At 39.6% G+C, this 20,201-nt stretch overlaps 1 protein-coding gene and 2 long non-coding RNA genes across 3 annotated transcripts; 1 reads left to right on the top strand and 2 right to left on the bottom strand.

Moving 5' to 3' along the window:
- Positions 1–422: 422 nt before the first annotated feature.
- Positions 423–1,503, bottom strand: LOC137049604 (uncharacterized). Its single transcript, XR_010899651.1, has 2 exons — positions 1,004–1,503; positions 423–715 (listed from the first exon to the last, which is right to left on the bottom strand). It is a non-coding gene; the product is annotated as an uncharacterized lncRNA (long non-coding RNA).
- A 3,017-nt stretch (positions 1,504–4,520) lies between these two features.
- Positions 4,521–20,054, top strand: LOC137049113 (uncharacterized). Its single transcript, XM_067427497.1, has 8 exons — positions 4,521–4,552; positions 4,727–4,753; positions 5,376–5,474; positions 8,616–8,714; positions 11,856–11,954; positions 15,099–15,197; positions 18,364–18,462; positions 18,632–20,054. The coding sequence occupies exons 1-8, from the start codon at positions 4,521–4,523 to the stop codon at positions 18,783–18,785; spliced, it is 708 nt and encodes a 235-aa protein (XP_067283598.1). The 3' UTR covers positions 18,786–20,054.
- On the bottom strand, positions 13,081–14,468 carry LOC137049605 (uncharacterized). The gene is made up of 2 exons (XR_010899652.1): positions 13,970–14,468; positions 13,081–13,685 (listed from the first exon to the last, which is right to left on the bottom strand). It is a non-coding gene; the product is annotated as an uncharacterized lncRNA (long non-coding RNA).
- Positions 20,055–20,201: the final 147 nt, after the last annotated feature.

Raw genomic sequence — 20,201 nt, 5'->3', positions numbered from 1 at the left:
CCTTCCGTAAAACTGATCATACACTTGTCATTGACATCATTTGTTTATTCAAATATATATATATAGTCATGCTTTGTGCAAAATAATTTCAACACACCCGCCTGCATGTTTTTTTTTTTTTTTAGTAATCCTAAAGATCTCTATGAGCTGCACAAGCTGTTTTGAATCAGGGTTGGAGATAAACTCAGGAAAGTGGTTCATCAGGAGCAGGACTAGATGAGTTTAAAAATATCCTTCCTCCTCTTGCTGTTTTCATATATTGATGCAGATACACTTATTGTCCTCAAGGTGGGGCACATCAACACATTAATCTGGTCTCATGCAAGTGCCTGTTATCCATCCATCATCCATTCTCCAAACACTTGTCCTGTGTATAAGGGTCCTGTGCAGGGATGCTGGGGTCTGTCCGAAGACAGTGTGCCTGTTTTTTTTTTGTTTTTTTTACATTTATGGTTAGCTGTTTTATCACAATAATCCTTTATCCAAATAATTAATTAAGTGTGTCCAATCTTTCCCATCGGTCCATTTGGCTTTAGTTTAATCTGCATATGAAACGTGATGGTTGTCTTTTTTTGGTCTGAAAGCCAGAGTGTCACTCCTCCACTCATAACCTCACGCTGCACCCAGAGATAGAGACTCGCGTGCTCTTCATCACTCAGTGACAGACACAGAGGAAGGTCCGATGATCAAGACTGCCTAGAAATGATGGTTCAATCTGCAAACAAAATGACACAACGTCATTGTGTAATTGTGAACAAACATGACAAATAAACATCTACAAAGCCAAATAGCGAGTTTCGTAAGATCTTGTCTTGTGTCGTATGTTTTGTTTACACTCATGATCGAGTTTCCCACTGATCAACACAACATTGAATCTGTTTTACCACATTAGTTGAAAGCTGATATGAAACATTTAACGAAACTACTAGATTAATGTTGGTCGAGACTCTGATAAAATCATAGATTTGTAAAAAGTGAAATGTAAATGTTTGTCATCTCTTACCAACGACTCCGCCTCGTGTCTGCAGTTTAATTTATTAAAGCGGATACACGTATTGACCACAGGAGGGCACTGATGACCTGTTTGTCACCTTCCTAATACACAGTTAACCAAATAAAAACAGATATTTGCTTTAGTTTAAATATATTTAATTACGTGTGACGTTTTGGAGTAGAGTTAATCTAAATCTAAACTTTGAGTCTGTTTGATTTAAAATAGGACTCGTAAGATAGAAACTGAAGCGCAGTTTTTCATCCGCTCCACTAGGCGTCGTGATGGAGCTTCAGGTTCATTCTGTCAGCTTCAGGTGCTTGACAACAACACGACGCTTGAGAACAGTCGCCACAACATGTGCAGTTTGTTTTATATAATCTACAAATACTGCAGATGACAGCTCAGTGACAGACTCATAATGTCACTTAACAGCCCATATTACAACCCATAAACAAAGAAAACCGACAAACGTTGTGATAAAAAGCAGGAATCAAAGATGTCACACGTCTGACCTGTAAGTTTCCTTCAATTACAAAGTATTTCTCTTGGAACATTATTACATTTTCAGCACACATATAGCAGTCCTTAATTATAGTATTTAAGGCATTATTTAGGTGTGAATTGATTGTAAATTGTGCTCCTTTGTCGGTCTTTTAGACTTTGTTTACATTCTGCTTTGTTGCTGGACTCCCTGTCAGACCTTCAGAAGAACAAATGAATCTGCTGTTGTTGCCTTACATTTATAATCTTTGAATGAAGCACCATCTGATATTCATATTATAAAGTAGAATATAAAGAAATCTCGGTCTTTGTCTCTGCCGTTGTTGTAGTGTTACTGTGGGTAATATTCCACTGGACTGATGCTTGTTCATAGAGTAGTCAGTTGGTGTGTGTGAAGCGCTGATGTTTCTGCTGCTTTATGGTTTTAAAGAGGTGCAGAGTTTAGCTTGTAATGGCAAGTGTTTCTCAAAAGACTATTTCTCACCAATTATCGGGGCCGGTACATAAAGACTGTGTGTATTTTTAATGGATTTGTTTGGATATGAGTCTTAGTCTACCTTTTACATTCTCATCTTTTAGATGTAGAGCATTGAGTAATGTGTTTTTTATTTGATTTGATTTGTCTCTCCTCACAGAAGGAATGTGTTTGGAGCGTCACGTCCAGCAATAGAAGCAGAGCTGTGGGACGTTTGGACAGACGTTGACTGTAATGATGGACGTCTGCTCAGGCACAGGTAATGCTTCTAACATGTCCGTGTGTGTTGTTGGCGTGTAAATGTGTAGGTTAGCATGATTTTGTTTTTGAAGGGCCACTCCTTTGAAAACGAAATGATGGTAACCTAAGTGGGTGGGGAAGGGACGGTGATTGAATTTTTTTTAATAGCAAATTTCATTTTTTTCAGTCAAAAATATAACCGCTGCTGGACATCTTGCTGGAGCTCAGGGGGGGACCCCACGATCCCCCACGCCTTCTCACTCACACCACACCACACATTCTTATCGCGGAGATCTGGCTGGACTCGAACCAGCAACCTCTTGAACCGTGAGGCAGCGCTCTTACCTGTGAGCCACAGATCTCTTGTCTATACATGTGAAGGAACTTATATTTCACTCTTCACCTGCATGTGACCTGGGATTTTCCAATAAACCAGTTAAATGACACGTCCAACCCTCTGAGCAGGGGTTTGAACCCATGACTCTGCCACAGCCTTGTCTTCAAGTAACGTGTGTTTAGCCACTACACCACCATGGCTTTCACGCTGAGTGTGGCCGTTTGAGCCACTTTGTTGGATATAATGCAATACATGGTCTTTAACATCAGCAATAGCAGGATTCGAACTCAGGACTCCATGATTGCAACGCAATGCTTTATGCCCTGAGCCACTGAAACGTGTGAGTTGATGATGCGTTTGGACTGGTTTTAATCAGTGCTTTGTGTTATATGATGGAAAAAGGCATTGAATTGTGAGTTTCGAACCTATGCCTCATTATCTGCAGTGACATGTGTTTAACCACTGCACCGTTGTGGCCTTCACAATGTCACGCAGTGATTGAGGTGCTCTGTTGGATATGCAATTTGATGTAGCTAATAGTTTGACAGGAACTCAAGACTCCATGATTAAAACTCAATGTTTTAACTCCTGAGCCATGGAGTTTGTGGAGTTGAAAAGTGGACAAGGTTTTATCGAGAGCCGTTTGTGTCAAATGATGAAAAACTTCAAACACTTACAATCAAGGGATTTGAAACCATCCTTCCGTAAAACTGATCATACACTTGTCATTGACATCATTTGTTTATTCAAATATATATATATAGTCATGCTTTGTGCAAAATAATTTCAACACACCCGCCTGCATGTTTTTTTTTTTTTTTAGTAATCCTAAAGATCTCTATGAGCTGCACAAGCTGTTTTGAATCAGGGTTGGAGATAAACTCAGGAAAGTGGTTCATCAGGAGCAGGACTAGATGAGTTTAAAAATATCCTTCCTCCTCTTGCTGTTTTCATATATTGATGCAGATACACTTATTGTCCTCAAGGTGGGGCACATCAACACATTAATCTGGTCTCATGCAAGTGCCTGTTATCCATCCATCATCCATTCTCCAAACACTTGTCCTGTGTATAAGGGTCCTGTGCAGGGATGCTGGGGTCTGTCCGAAGACAGTGTGCCTGTTTTTTTTTTGTTTTTTTTACATTTATGGTTAGCTGTTTTATCACAATAATCCTTTATCCAAATAATTAATTAAGTGTGTCCAATCTTTCCCATCGGTCCATTTGGCTTTAGTTTAATCTGCATATGAAACGTGATGGTTGTCTTTTTTTGGTCTGAAAGCCAGAGTGTCACTCCTCCACTCATAACCTCACGCTGCACCCAGAGATAGAGACTCGCGTGCTCTTCATCACTCAGTGACAGACACAGAGGAAGGTCCGATGATCAAGACTGCCTAGAAATGATGGTTCAATCTGCAAACAAAATGACACAACGTCATTGTGTAATTGTGAACAAACATGACAAATAAACATCTACAAAGCCAAATAGCGAGTTTCGTAAGATCTTGTCTTGTGTCGTATGTTTTGTTTACACTCATGATCGAGTTTCCCACTGATCAACACAACATTGAATCTGTTTTACCACATTAGTTGAAAGCTGATATGAAACATTTAACGAAACTACTAGATTAATGTTGGTCGAGACTCTGATAAAATCATAGATTTGTAAAAAGTGAAATGTAAATGTTTGTCATCTCTTACCAACGACTCCGCCTCGTGTCTGCAGTTTAATTTATTAAAGCGGATACACGTATTGACCACAGGAGGGCACTGATGACCTGTTTGTCACCTTCCTAATACACAGTTAACCAAATAAAAACAGATATTTGCTTTAGTTTAAATATATTTAATTACGTGTGACGTTTTGGAGTAGAGTTAATCTAAATCTAAACTTTGAGTCTGTTTGATTTAAAATAGGACTCGTAAGATAGAAACTGAAGCGCAGTTTTTCATCCGCTCCACTAGGCGTCGTGATGGAGCTTCAGGTTCATTCTGTCAGCTTCAGGTGCTTGACAACAACACGACGCTTGAGAACAGTCGCCACAACATGTGCAGTTTGTTTTATATAATCTACAAATACTGCAGATGACAGCTCAGTGACAGACTCATAATGTCACTTAACAGCCCATATTACAACCCATAAACAAAGAAAACCGACAAACGTTGTGATAAAAAGCAGGAATCAAAGATGTCACACGTCTGACCTGTAAGTTTCCTTCAATTACAAAGTATTTCTCTTGGAACATTATTACATTTTCAGCACACATATAGCAGTCCTTAATTATAGTATTTAAGGCATTATTTAGGTGTGAATTGATTGTAAATTGTGCTCCTTTGTCGGTCTTTTAGACTTTGTTTACATTCTGCTTTGTTGCTGGACTCCCTGTCAGACCTTCAGAAGAACAAATGAATCTGCTGTTGTTGCCTTACATTTATAATCTTTGAATGAAGCACCATCTGATATTCATATTATAAAGTAGAATATAAAGAAATCTCGGTCTTTGTCTCTGCCGTTGTTGTAGTGTTACTGTGGGTAATATTCCACTGGACTGATGCTTGTTCATAGAGTAGTCAGTTGGTGTGTGTGAAGCGCTGATGTTTCTGCTGCTTTATGGTTTTAAAGAGGTGCAGAGTTTAGCTTGTAATGGCAAGTGTTTCTCAAAAGACTATTTCTCACCAATTATCGGGGCCGGTACATAAAGACTGTGTGTATTTTTAATGGATTTGTTTGGATATGAGTCTTAGTCTACCTTTTACATTCTCATCTTTTAGATGTAGAGCATTGAGTAATGTGTTTTTTATTTGATTTGATTTGTCTCTCCTCACAGAAGGAATGTGTTTGGAGCGTCACGTCCAGCAATAGAAGCAGAGCTGTGGGACGTTTGGACAGACGTTGACTGTAATGATGGACGTCTGCTCAGGCACAGGTAATGCTTCTAACATGTCCGTGTGTGTTGTTGGCGTGTAAATGTGTAGGTTAGCATGATTTTGTTTTTGAAGGGCCACTCCTTTGAAAACGAAATGATGGTAACCTAAGTGGGTGGGGAAGGGACGGTGATTGAATTTTTTTTAATAGCAAATTTCATTTTTTTCAGTCAAAAATATAACCGCTGCTGGACATCTTGCTGGAGCTCAGGGGGGGACCCCACGATCCCCCACGCCTTCTCACTCACACCACACCACACATTCTTATCGCGGAGATCTGGCTGGACTCGAACCAGCAACCTCTTGAACCGTGAGGCAGCGCTCTTACCTGTGAGCCACAGATCTCTTGTCTATACATGTGAAGGAACTTATATTTCACTCTTCACCTGCATGTGACCTGGGATTTTCCAATAAACCAGTTAAATGACACGTCCAACCCTCTGAGCAGGGGTTTGAACCCATGACTCTGCCACAGCCTTGTCTTCAAGTAACGTGTGTTTAGCCACTACACCACCATGGCTTTCACGCTGAGTGTGGCCGTTTGAGCCACTTTGTTGGATATAATGCAATACATGGTCTTTAACATCAGCAATAGCAGGATTCGAACTCAGGACTCCATGATTGCAACGCAATGCTTTATGCCCTGAGCCACTGAAACGTGTGAGTTGATGATGCGTTTGGACTGGTTTTAATCAGTGCTTTGTGTTATATGATGGAAAAAGGCATTGAATTGTGAGTTTCGAACCTATGCCTCATTATCTGCAGTGACATGTGTTTAACCACTGCACCGTTGTGGCCTTCACAATGTCACGCAGTGATTGAGGTGCTCTGTTGGATATGCAATTTGATGTAGCTAATAGTTTGACAGGAACTCAAGACTCCATGATTAAAACTCAATGTTTTAACTCCTGAGCCATGGAGTTTGTGGAGTTGAAAAGTGGACAAGGTTTTATCGAGAGCCGTTTGTGTCAAATGATGAAAAACTTCAAACACTTACAATCAAGGGATTTGAAACCATCCTTCCGTAAAACTGATCATACACTTGTCATTGACATCATTTGTTTATTCAAATATATATATATAGTCATGCTTTGTGCAAAATAATTTCAACACACCCGCCTGCATGTTTTTTTTTTTTTTTAGTAATCCTAAAGATCTCTATGAGCTGCACAAGCTGTTTTGAATCAGGGTTGGAGATAAACTCAGGAAAGTGGTTCATCAGGAGCAGGACTAGATGAGTTTAAAAATATCCTTCCTCCTCTTGCTGTTTTCATATATTGATGCAGATACACTTATTGTCCTCAAGGTGGGGCACATCAACACATTAATCTGGTCTCATGCAAGTGCCTGTTATCCATCCATCATCCATTCTCCAAACACTTGTCCTGTGTATAAGGGTCCTGTGCAGGGATGCTGGGGTCTGTCCGAAGACAGTGTGCCTGTTTTTTTTTTGTTTTTTTTACATTTATGGTTAGCTGTTTTATCACAATAATCCTTTATCCAAATAATTAATTAAGTGTGTCCAATCTTTCCCATCGGTCCATTTGGCTTTAGTTTAATCTGCATATGAAACGTGATGTTTGTCTTTTTTTGGTCTGAAAGCCAGAGTGTCACTCCTCCACTCATAACCTCACGCTGCACCCAGAGATAGAGACTCGCGTGCTCTTCATCACTCAGTGACAGACACAGAGGAAGTTCCGATCAAGACTGCCTAGAAATGATGGTTCAATCTGCAAACAAAATGACACAACGTCATTGTGTAATTGTGAACAAACATGACAAATAAACATCTACAAAGCCAAATTAAGCGAGTTTCGTAAGATCGTGTCGTATTTTTTGTTTACACTCATGAGTTTCCCACTGAGTTCAACAACACAACATTGAATCTGTTTTACCACATTAGTTGAAAGCTGATATGAAACATTTAACGAAACTACTAGATTAATGTTGGTCGAGACTCTGATAAAATCATAGATTTGTAAAAAGTGAAATGTAAATGTTTGTCATCTCTTACCAACAACTCCGCCTCGTGTCTGCAGTTTAATTTATTAAAGCGGATACACGTATTGACCACAGGAGGGCACTGATGACCTGTTTGTCACCTTCCTAATACACATTTAACCAAATAAAAACAGATATTTGCTTTAGTTTAAACATATTTAATTACGTGTGACGTTTTGGAGTAGAGTTAATCTAAATCTAAACTTTGAGTCTGTTTGATTTAAAATAGGACTCGTAAGATAGAAACTGAAGCGCAGTTTTTCATCCGCTCCACTAGGCGTCGTGATGGAGCTTCAGGTTCATTCTGTCAGCTTCAGGTGCTTGACAACAACACGACGCTTGAGAACAGTCGCCACAACATGTGCAGTTTGTTTTATATAATCTACAAATACTGCAGATGACAGCTCAGTGGCAGACTCATAATGTCACTTAACAGCCCATATTACAACCCATAAACAAAGAAAACCGACAAACGTTGTGATAAAAAGCAGGAATCAAAGATGTCACACGTCTGACCTGTAAGTTTCCTTCAATTACAAAGTATTTCTCTCGGAACATTATTACATTTTCAGCACACATATAGCAGTCCTTAATTATAGTATTTAAGGCATTATTTAGGTGTGAATTGATTGTGAATTGTGCTCCTCTGTCGGTCATTTAGACTTTGTTTACATTCTGCTTTGTTGCTGGACTCCCTGTCAGACCTTCAGAAGCACAAATGAATCTGCTGTTGTTGCCTTACATTTATAATCTTTGAATGAAGCACCATCTGATATTAATATTATAAAGTAGAATATAAAGAAATCTCGGTCTTTGTCTCTGCCGTTGTTGTAGTGTTACTGTGGGTAATATTCCACTGGACTGATGCTTGTTCATAGAGTAGTCAGTTGGTGTGTGTGAAGCGCTGATGTTTCTGCTGCTTTATGGTTTTAAAGAGGTGCAGTGTTTAGCTTGTAATGGCAAGTGTTTCTCAAAAGACTATTTCTCACCAATTATCGGGGCCGGTACATAAAGACCGTGTGTATTTTTAATGGATTTGTTTGGATTTGAGTCTTAGTCTACCTTTTACACTCTAATCTTTTAGATGTAGAACATTGAGTAATGTGTTTTTTTTATTTATTTTTATTTGTCTCTCCTCACAGAAGGAATGTGTTTGGAGCGTCACGTCCAGCAATAGAAGCAGAGCTGTGGGACGTTTGGACAGACGTTGACTCTAATGACGGACGTCTGCTCAGGCACAGGTAATGCTTCTAACATGTCCGTGTGTGTTGTTGGCGTGTAAATGTGTAGGTTACCATCATTTTGTTTTTGAAGGGCCACTCCTTTGAAAATGAAATGATGGTAACCTAAGTGGGTGGGGAAGGGACGGTGATTGAATTTTTTTTAATAGCAAATTTCATTTTTTTCAGTCAAAAATATAACCGCTGCTGGACATCTTGCTGGAGCTCAGGGGGGGACCCCACGATCCCCCACGCCTTCTCACTCACACCACACCACACATTCTTATCGCAGAGATCTGGCTGGACTCGAACCAGCAACCTCTTGAACCGTGAGGCAGCGCTCTTACCTGTGAGCCACAGATCTCTTGTCTGTACATGTGAAGGAACTTATATTTCACTCTTCACCTGCATGTGACCTGGGATTTTCCAATAAACCAGTTAAATGACACGTCCAACCCTCTGAGCAGGGGTTTGAACCCATGACTCTGCCACAGCCTTGTCTTCAAGTAACGTGTGTTTAGCCACTACACCACCATGGCTTTCACGCTGAGTGTGGCCGTTTGAGCCACTTTGTTGGATATAATGCAATACATGGTCTTTAACATCAGCAATAGCAGGATTTGAACTCAGGACTCCATGATTGCAACGCAATGCTTTATGCCCTGAGCCACTGAAACGTGTGAGTTGATGATGCGTTTGGACTGGTTTTAATCAGTGCTTTGTGTTATATGATGGAAAAAGGCATTGAATTGTGAGTTTCGAACCTATGCCTCATTATCTGCAGTGACATGTGTTTAACCACTGCACCGTTGTGGCCTTCACAATGTCACGCGGTGATGGATGTGCTCTGTTGGATATGCAATTTGATGTAGCTAATAGTTTGACAGGAACTCAAGACTCCATGATTAAAACTCAATGTTTTATCTCCTGAGCCATGGAGTTTGTGGAGTTGAAAAGTGGACAAGGTTTTATCGAGAGCCGTTTGTGTCAAATGATGAAAAACTTCAAACACTTACAATCAAGGGATTTGAAACCATCCTTCCATAAAACTGATCATACACTTGTCATTGACATCATTTGTTTATTCAAATATATATATATAGTCATGCTTTGTGCAAAATAATTTCAACACACCCGCCTGCATGTTTTTTTTTTTTTTTAGTAATCCTAAAGATCTCTATGAGCTGCACAAGCTGTTTTGAATCAGGGTTGGAGATAAACTCAGGAAAGTGGTTCATCAGGAGCAGGACTAGATGAGTTTAAAAATATCCTTCCTCCTCTTGCTGTTTTCATATATTGATGCAGATACACTTATTGTCCTCAAGGTGGGGCACATGAACACATTAATCTGGTCTCATGCAAGTGCCTGTTATCCATCCATCATCCATTCTCCAAACACTTGTCCTGTGTATAAGGGTCCTGTGCAGGGATGCTGGGGTCTGTCCGAAGACAGTGTGCCTGTTTTTTTTTTGTTTTTTTTTACATTTATGGTTAGCTGTTTTATCACAATAATCCTTTATCCAAATAATTAATTAAGTGTGTCCAATCTTTCCCATCGGTCCATTTGGCTTTAGTTTAATCTGCATATGAAACGTGATGTTTGTCTTTTTTTGGTCTGAAAGCCAGTGTCACTCCTCCACTCATAACCTCACGCTGCACCCAGAGATAGAGACTCGCGTGCTCTTCATCACTCAGTGACAGACACAGAGGAAGGTCCGATGATCAAGACTTCCTAGAAATGATGGTTCAATCTGCAAACAAAATGACACAAAGTCATTGTGTAATTGTGAACAAACATGACAAATAAACATCTACAAAGCCAAATAGCGAGTTTCGTAAGATCTTGTCTTGTGTCGTATGTTTTGTTTACACTCATGAGTTTCCCACTGATCAACACAACATTGAATCTGTTTTACCACATTAGTTGAAAGCTGATATGAAACATTTAACGAAACTACTAGATTAATGTTGGTCGAGACTCTGATAAAATCATAGATTTGTAAAAAGTGAAATGTAAATGTTTGTCATCTCTTACCAACGACTCCGCCTCGTGTCTGCAGTTTAATTTATTAAAGCGGATACACGTATTGACCACAGGAGGGCACTGATGACCTGTTTGTCACCTTCCTAATACACATTTAACCAAATAAAAACAGATATTTGCTTTAGTTTAAACATATTTAATTACGTGTGACGTTTTGGAGTAGAGTTAATCTAAATCTAAACTTTGAGTCTGTTTGATTTAAAATAGGACTCGTAAGATAGAAACTGAAGCGCAGTTTTTCATCCGCTCCACTAGGCGTCGTGATGGAGCTTCAGGTTCATTCTGTCAGCTTCAGGTGCTTGACAACAACACGACGCTTGAGAACAGTCGCAACAACATGTGCAGTTTGTTTTATATAATCTACAAATACTGCAGATGACAGCTCAGTGACAGACTCATAATGTCACTTAACAGCCCATATTACAACCCATAAACAAAGAAAACCGACAAACGTTGTGATAAAAAGCAGGAATCAAAGATGTCACACGTCTGACCTGTAAGTTTCCTTCAATTACAAAGTATTTCTCTCGGAACATTATTACATTTTCAGCACACATATAGCAGTCCTTAATTATAGTATTTAAGGCATTATTTAGGTGTGAATTGATTGTGAATTGTGCTCCTCTGTCGGTCATTTAGACTTTGTTTACATTCTGCTTTGTTGCTGGACTCCCTGTCAGACCTTCAGAAGCACAAATGAATCTGCTGTTGTTGCCTTACATTTATAATCTTTGAATGAAGCACCATCTGATATCCATATTATAAAGTAGAATATAAAGAAATCTCGGTCTTTGTCTCTGCCGTTGTTGTAGTGTTACTGTGGGTAATATTCCACTGGACTGATGCTTGTTCATAGAGTAGTCAGTTGGTGTGTGTGAAGCGCTGATGTTTCTGCTGCTTTATGGTTTTAAAGAGGTGCAGAGTTTAGCTTGTAATGGCAAGTGTTTCTCAAAAGACTATTTCTCCCCAATTATCGGGGCCGGTACATAAAGACCGTGTGTATTTTTAATGGATTTGTTTGGATATGAGTCTTAGTCTACCTTTTACATTCTCATCTTTTAGATGTAGAACATTGAGTAATGTGTTTTGTTTATTTTTTCATTTGTCTCTCCTCACAGAAGGAATGTGTGTGGAGCGTCACGTCCAGCAATAGAAGCAGAGCTGTGGGACGTTTGGACAGACGTTGACTGTAATGACGGACGTCTGCTCAGGCACAGGTAATGCTTCTAACATGTCCGTGTGTGTTGTTGGTGTGTAAATGTGTAGGTTAGCATGATTTTGTTTTTGAAGGGCCACTCCTTTGAAAACGAAATGATGGTAACCTAAGTGGGTGGGGAAGGGACGGTGATTGAATTTTTTTTAATAGCAAATTTCATTTTTTTCAGTCAAAAATATAACCGCTGCTGGACATCTTGCTGGAGCTCAGGGGGGGACCCCACGATCCCCCACGCCTTCTCACTCACACCACACCACACCCAACCACTCATTCTTATCGCGGAGATCTGGCTGGACTCGAACCAGCAACCTCTTGAACCGTGAGGCAGCGCTCTTACCTGTGAGCCACAGATCTCTTGTCTGTACACGTGAAGGAACTTATATTTCACTCTTCACCTGCATGTGACCTGGGATTTTCCAATAAACCAGTTAAATGACACGTCCAACCCTCTGAGCAGGGGTTTGAACCCATGACTCTGCCACAGCCTTGTCTTCAAGTAACGTGTGTTTAGCCACTACACCACCATGGCTTTCACGCTGAGAGTGGCCGTTTGAGCCACTTTGTTGGATATAATGCAATACATGGTCTTTAATATCAGCAATAGCAGGATTCGAACTCAGGACTCCATGATAGCAACGCAATGCTTCATGCCCTGAGCCACTGAAACGTGTGAGTTGATGGTGCGTTTGGACTGGTTTTAATCAGTGCTTTGTGTTATATGATGGAAAAAGGCATTGAATTGTGAGTTTCGAACCCATGCCTCGTTATCTGCAGTGACGTGTGTTTAACCACTGCACCGTTGTGGCCTTCACAATGTCACGCGGTGATTGATGTGCTCTGTTGGATATGCAATTTGATGTAGCTAATAGTTTGACAGGAACTCAAGACTCCATGATTAAAACTCAATGTTTTATCTCCTGAGCCATGGAGTTTGTGGAGTTGAAAAGTGGACAAGGTTTTATGGAGAGCCGTTTGTGTCAAATGATGAAAAACTTCAAACACTTACAATCAAGGGATTTGAAACCATCCTTCCATAAAACTGATCATACACTTGTCATTGACATCATTTGTTTATTCAAATATATATATAGTCATGCTTTGTGCAAAATAATTTCAACACACCCGCCTGCATGTTTTTTTTTTTTTTAGTAATCCCAAAGATCTCTATGAGCTGCACAAGCTGTTTTGAATCAGGGTTGGAGATAAACTCAGGAAAGTGGTTCATCAGGAGCAGGACTTGATGAGTTTAAAAATATCCTTCCTCCTCTTGCTGTTTTCATATATTGATGCAGATACACTTATTGTCCTCAAGGTGGGGCACATGAACACATTAATCTGGTCTCATGCAAGTGCCTGTTATCCATCCATCATCCATTCTCCAAACACTTGTCCTGTGTATAAGGGTCCTGTGCAGGGATGCTGGGGTCTGTCCGAAGACAGTGTGCCTGTTTTTTTTTTTTTGTACATTTATGGTTAGCTGTTTTATCGCAATAATCCTTTATCCAAATAATTAATTAAGTGTGTCCAGTCTTTCCCATCGGTCCATTTGGCTTTAGTTTAATCTGCATATGAAACGTGATGTTTGTCTTTTTTTGGTCTGAAAGCCAGAGTGTCACTCCTCCACTCATAACCTCACGCTGCACCCAGAGATAGAGACTCGCGTGCTCTTCATCACTCAGTGACAGACACAGAGGAAGTTCCGATCAAGACTGCCTAGAAATGATGGTTCAATCTGCAAACAAAATGACACAACGTCATTGTGTAATTGTGAACAAACATGACAAATAAACATCTACAAAGCCAAATTAAGCGAGTTTCGTAAGATCGTGTCGTATTTTTTGTTTACACTCATGAGTTTCCCACTGAGTTCAACAACACAACATTGAATCTGTCTTACCACATTAGTTGAAAGCTGATATGAAACATTTAACGAAACTACTAGATTAATGTTGGTCGAGACTCTGATAAAATCATAGATTTGTAAAAAGTGAAATGTAAATGTTTGTCATCTCTTACCAACAACTCCGCCTCGTGTCTGCAGTTTAATTTATTAAAGCGGATACACGTATTGACCACAGGAGGGCACTGATGACCTGTTTGTCACCTTCCTAATACACATTTAACCAAATAAAAACAGATATTTGCTTTAGTTTAAACATATTTAATTACGTGTGACGTTTTGGAGTAGAGTTAATCTAAATCTAAACTTTGAGTCTGTTTGATTTAAAATAGGACTCGTAAGATAGAAACTGAAGCGCAGTTTTTCATCCGCTCCACTAGGCGTCGTGATGGAGCTTCAGGTTCATTCTGTCAGCTTCAGGTGCTTGACAACAACACGACGCTTGAGAACAGTCGCCACAACATGTGCAGTTTGTTTTATATAATCTACAAATACTGCAGATGACAGCTCAGTGGCAGACTCATAATGTCACTTAACAGCCCATATTACAACCCATAAACAAAGAAAACCGACAAACGTTGTGATAAAAAGCAGGAATCAAAGATGTCACACGTCTGACCTGTAAGTTTCCTTCAATTACAAAGTATTTCTCTCGGAACATTATTACATTTTCAGCACACATATAGCAGTCCTTAATTATAGTATTTAAGGCATTATTTAGGTGTGAATTGATTGTGAATTGTGCTCCTCTGTCGGTCATTTAGACTTTGTTTACATTCTGCTTTGTTGCTGGACTCCCTGTCAGACCTTCAGAAGCACAAATGAATCTGCTGTTGTTGCCTTACATTTATAATCTTTGAATGAAGCACCATCTGATATTAATATTATAAAGTAGAATATAAAGAAATCTCGGTCTTTGTCTCTGCCGTTGTTGTAGTGTTACTGTGGGTAATATTCCACTGGACTGATGCTTGTTCATAGAGTAGTCAGTTGGTGTGTGTGAAGCGCTGATGTTTCTGCTGCTTTATGGTTTTAAAGAGGTGCAGTGTTTAGCTTGTAATGGCAAGTGTTTCTCAAAAGACTATTTCTCACCAATTATCGGGGCCGGTACATAAAGACCGTGTGTATTTTTAATGGATTTGTTTGGATTTGAGTCTTAGTCTACCTTTTACACTCTAATCTTTTAGATGTAGAACATTGAGTAATGTGTTTTTTTTATTTATTTTTATTTGTCTCTCCTCACAGAAGGAATGTGTTTGGAGCGTCACGTCCAGCAATAGAAGCAGAGCTGTGGGACGTTTGGACAGACGTTGACTCTAATGACGGACGTCTGCTCAGGCACAGGTAATGCTTCTAACATGTCCGTGTGTGTTGTTGGCGTGTAAATGTGTAGGTTACCATCATTTTGTTTTTGAAGGGCCACTCCTTTGAAAATGAAATGATGGTAACCTAAGTGGGTGGGGAAGGGACGGTGATTGAATTTTTTTTAATAGCAAATTTCATTTTTTTCAGTCAAAAATATAACCGCTGCTGGACATCTTGCTGGAGCTCAGGGGGGGACCCCACGATCCCCCACGCCTTCTCACTCACACCACACCGTACCCAACCACTCATTCATATCGCGGAGATCTGACTGGACTCGAACCAGCAACCTCTTGAACCGCGAGGCAGCGCTCTTACCTGTGAGCCACAGATCTCTTGTCTGTACATGTGAAGGAACTTATATTTCACTCTTCACCTGCATGTGACCTGGGATTTTCCAATAAACCAGTTAAATGACACGTCCAACCCTCTGAGCAGGGGTTTGAACCCATGACTCTGCCACAGCCTTGTCTTCAAGTAACGTGTGTTTAGCCACTACACCACCATGGCTTTCACGCTGAGAGTGGCCGTTTGAGCCACTTTGTTGGATATAATGCAATACATGGTCTTTAACATCAGCAATAGCAGGATTCGAACTCAGGACTCCATGATAGCAACGCAATGATTCATGCCCTGAGCCACTGAAACGTGTGAGTTGATGGTGCGTTTGGACTGGTTTTAATCAGTGCTTTGTGTTATATGATGGAAAAAGGCATTGAATTGTGAGTTTCGAACCCATGCCTCGTTATCTGCAGTGACGTGTGTTTAACCACTGCACCGTTGTGGCCTTCACAATGTCACGCGGTGATGGATGTGCTCTGTTGGATATGCAATTTGATGTAGCTAATAGTTTGACAGGAACTCAAGACTCCATGATTAAAACTCAATGTTTTATCTCCTGAGCCATGGAGTTTGTGGAGTTGAAAAGTGGACAAGGTTTTATGGAGAGCCGTTTGTGTCAAATGATGAAAAACTTCAAACACTTACAATCAAGGGATTTGAAACCATCCTTCCATAAAACTGATCATACACTTGTCATTGACATCATTTGTTTATTCAATTATATATATAGTCATGCTTTGTGCAAAATAATTTCAACACACCCGCCTGCATGTTTTTTTTTTTTTTAGTAATCCCAAAGATCTCTATGAGCTGCACAAGCTGTTTTGAATCAGGGTTGGAGATAAACTCAGGAAAGTGGTTCATCAGGAGCAGGACTTGATGAGTTTAAAAATATCCTTCCTCCTCTTGCTGTTTTCATATATTGATGCAGATACACTTATTGTCCTCAAGGTGGGGCACATCAACACATTAATCTGGTCTCATGCAAGTGCCTGTTATCCATCCATCATCCATTCTCCAAACACTTGTCCTGTGTATAAGGGTCCTGTGCAGGGATGCTGGGGTCTGTCCGAAGACAGTGTGCCAGTGTTTTTTATTTTATTTTTACATTTATGGTTAGCTGTTTTATCACAATAATCCTTTATCCAAATAATTAATTAAGTGTGTCCAATCTTTCCCATCGGTCCATTTGGCTTTAGTTTAATCTGCATATGAAACGTGATGTTTGTCTTTTTTTGGTCTGAAAGCCAGAGTGTCACTCCTCCACTCATAACCTCACGCTGCACCCAGAGATAGAGACTCGCGTGCTCTTCATCACACTCAGTGACAGACACAGAGGAAGGTCCGATGATCAAGACTGCCTAGAAATGATGGTTCAATCTGCAAACAAAATGACACAACGTCATTGTGTAATTGTGAACAAACATGACAAATAAACATCTACAAAGCCAAATTAAGCGAGTTTCGTAAGATCTTGTCTTGTGTCGTATTTTTTGTTTACACTCATGATCGAGTTTCCCACTGAGTTCAACAACACAACATTGAATCTGTTTTACCACATTAGTTGAAAGCTGATATGAAACATTTAACGAAACTACTAGATTAATGTTGGTCGAGACTCTGATAAAATCATAGATTTGTAAAAAGTGAAATGTAAATGTTTGTCATCTCTTACCAACGACTCCGCCTCGTGTCTGCAGTTTAATTTATTAAAGCGGATACACGTATTGACCACAGGAGGGCACTGATGACCTGTTTGTCACCTTCCTAATACACAGTTAACCAAATAAAAACAGATATTTGCTTTAGTTTAAATATATTTAATTACGTGTGACGTTTTGGAGTAGAGTTAATCTAAATCTAAACTTTGAGTCTGTTTGATTTAAAATAGGACTCGTAAGATAGAAACTGAAGCGCAGTTTTTCATCCGCTCCACTAGGCGTCGTGATGGAGCTTCAGGTTCATTCTGTCAGCTTCAGGTGCTTGACAACAACACGACGCTTGAGAACAGTCGCCACAACATGTGCAGTTTGTTTTATATAATCTACAAATACTGCAGATGACAGCTCAGTGACAGACTCCTAATGTCACTTAACAGCCCATATTACAACCCATAAACAAAGAAAACCGACAAACGTTTTGATAAAAAGCAGGAATCAAAGATGTCACACGTCTGACCTGTAAGTTTCCTTCAATTACAAAGTATTTCTCTCGGAACATTATTACATTTTCAGCACACATATAGCAGTCCTTAATTATAGTATTTAAGGCATTATTTAGGTGTGAATTGATTGTGAATTGTGCTCCTCTGTCGGTCATTTAGACTTTGTTTACATTCTGCTTTGTTGCTGGACTCCCTGTCAGACCTTCAGAAGCACAAATGAATCTGCTGTTGTTGCCTTACATTTATAATCTTTGAATGAAGCACCATCTGATATTAATATTATAAAGTAGAATATAAAGAAATCTCGGTCTTTGTCTCTGCCGTTGTTGTAGTGTTGCTGTAGGTAATATTCCACTGGACTGATGCTTGTTCATAGAGTAGTCAGTTGGTGTGTGTGAAGCGCTGATGTTTCTGCTGCTTTATGGTTTTAAAGAGGTGCAGTGTTTAGCTTGTAATGGCAAGTGTTTCTCAAAAGACTATTTCTTACCAATTATCAGGGCCGGTACATAAAGACTGTGTGTATTTTTAATGGATTTGTTTGGATATAGTCTTAGTCTACCTTTTCTACACTCTCATCTTTTAGATGTAGAACATTGAGTAATGTGTTTTTTTTTATTTATTTTTATTTGTCTCTCCTCACAGAAGGAATGTGTTTGGAGCGTCACGTCCAGCAATAGAAGTAGAGCTGTGGGACGTTTGGACAGACGTTGACTGTAATGACGGACGTCTGCTCAGGCACAGGTAATGCTTCTAACATGTCCGTGTGTGTTGTTGGCGTGTAAATGTGTAGGTTACCATCATTTTGTTTTTGAAGGGCCACTCCTTTGAAAACGAAATGATGGTAACCTAAGTGGGTGGGGAAGGGACGGTGATTGAATTTTTTTTAATAGCAAATTTCATTTTTTTTCAGTCAAAAATATAACCGCTGCTGGACATCTTGCTGGAGCTCAGGGGGGGACCCCACGATCCCCCACGCCTTCTCACTCACACCACACCACACCACACCACTCATTCTTATCGCGGAGATCTGGCTGGACTCGAACCAGCAACCTCTTGAACCGTGAGGCAGCGCTCTTACCTGTGAGCCACAGATCTCTTGTCTGTACATGTGAAGGAACTTATATTTCACTCTTCACCTGCATGTGACCTGGGAATTTCCAATAAACCAGTTAAATGACACGTCCAACCCTCTGAGCAGGGGTTTGAACCCATGACTCTGCCACAGCCTTGTCTTCAAGTAACATGTGTTTAGCCACTACACCACCATGGCTTTCACGCTGAGAGTGGCCGTTTGAGTGACTTTGTTGGATATAATGCAATACATGGTCTTAAACATCAGCAATAGCAGGATTGGAACTCAGGACTCCATGATAGCAACGCAATGCTTTATGTCCCGAGCCACTGAAACGTGTGAGTTGATGGTGCGTTTGGACTGGTTTTATACATAGAGCTTTTTGTTATATGATGGAAAAAGGCATTCTACTCAAGTTTCAAACCCATGTCTCTGTTGGAAGTGACATGTTTAACCACTACACCATCATGGCCTTCACAATGTCGCAGGCTGTTTGGTGCACTTTATTGGATATGCGATTTTAATAGTGGGATTTGATCTCAGGCAACAATTTATTTATTTATTAAACATTTAATGTAGATTTATTAATGTAGATCTATTTAACATTGACATAATTTGTTTATTCAAATGTACATAGAATAAAACAGTTCAACACACCCGCTTGCAAAGCTTTATTGGAAAAAAATTATGTTCAGTAATTTTCATTTGCCACCTTATCTGCTAGCAATACATGTTCAACCAATACACCATCATGGATATCACAATGTTTGCTGGCCTTTAGATATCTTTGTTGGATATACATTTGAACTCACAATATCCAAGATTAAAAGGCTACACTGTATGATAAGACAAGTGATTAACCACTGACTTCTCAGACTTTGTGGAGTTCAAGGTAGTTCAGTTTGGTTGATTTTCAGTCTAGATACTGAAAATATTTTTATATTTATATATCTTTTAATGCAAGAGAAATGGTGGGATTCGAAACTCAGGACTTTATTGCCTGAGCTAAAGTGTCTGTGGAGATGGTGTGGATGAGGATCTGATCTTGGTTTTATTTCTTTTGATGAGCTTCATTGTTTATGCATTTTGTGTACACTGAGTTTGCCACTGAGTTCAACAACACAACATTAAATCAGCTGAACGCAGATCTGGATCATTTAACGAAACTACTAGATCCATGTTTCTCTGTTAGTCCTGACCCTGACAAAATCATAGATCTGTTAAAAAAAAAAAAAAAGATTTTAAATGACTTTTTGACCACAGGAAACTTAACAGTAAAAATCAACTGATCATTGAGTAATTAGAGAAATATCATAATAGGATTATGTGAAAACAAATTGTGTGTGTTTAAACATATCAGTGTTTAAGTGCTGAAATATTCAAGTACTGAAAGCATGACCAAAACAAT

Source organism: Pseudorasbora parva, chromosome 20, assembly GCF_024679245.1.
Source record: "Pseudorasbora parva isolate DD20220531a chromosome 20, ASM2467924v1, whole genome shotgun sequence".
Classification (NCBI taxonomy): Eukaryota; Metazoa; Chordata; class Actinopteri; order Cypriniformes; family Gobionidae; genus Pseudorasbora; species Pseudorasbora parva.
Note: the sequence above shows the minus strand (reverse complement) of the source record. Positions and strands in the feature narration are given on the sequence as shown.

Bases quoted from the DNA above. Each gene is read 5' to 3' on its own strand.
- LOC137049113 (XM_067427497.1), top strand. From the start codon at position 4,521: ATGGAGCTTCAGGTTCATTCTGTCAGCTTCAG. The intron at 11,955-15,098 runs GTAATGCTTCTA...CTCTCCTCACAG, and splicing joins GGACGTCTGCTCAGGCACAG to AAGGAATGTGTTTGGAGCGT. The intron at 18,463-18,631 runs GTAATGCTTCTA...ATTTTTTTTCAG, and splicing joins GGACGTCTGCTCAGGCACAG to TCAAAAATATAACCGCTGCT.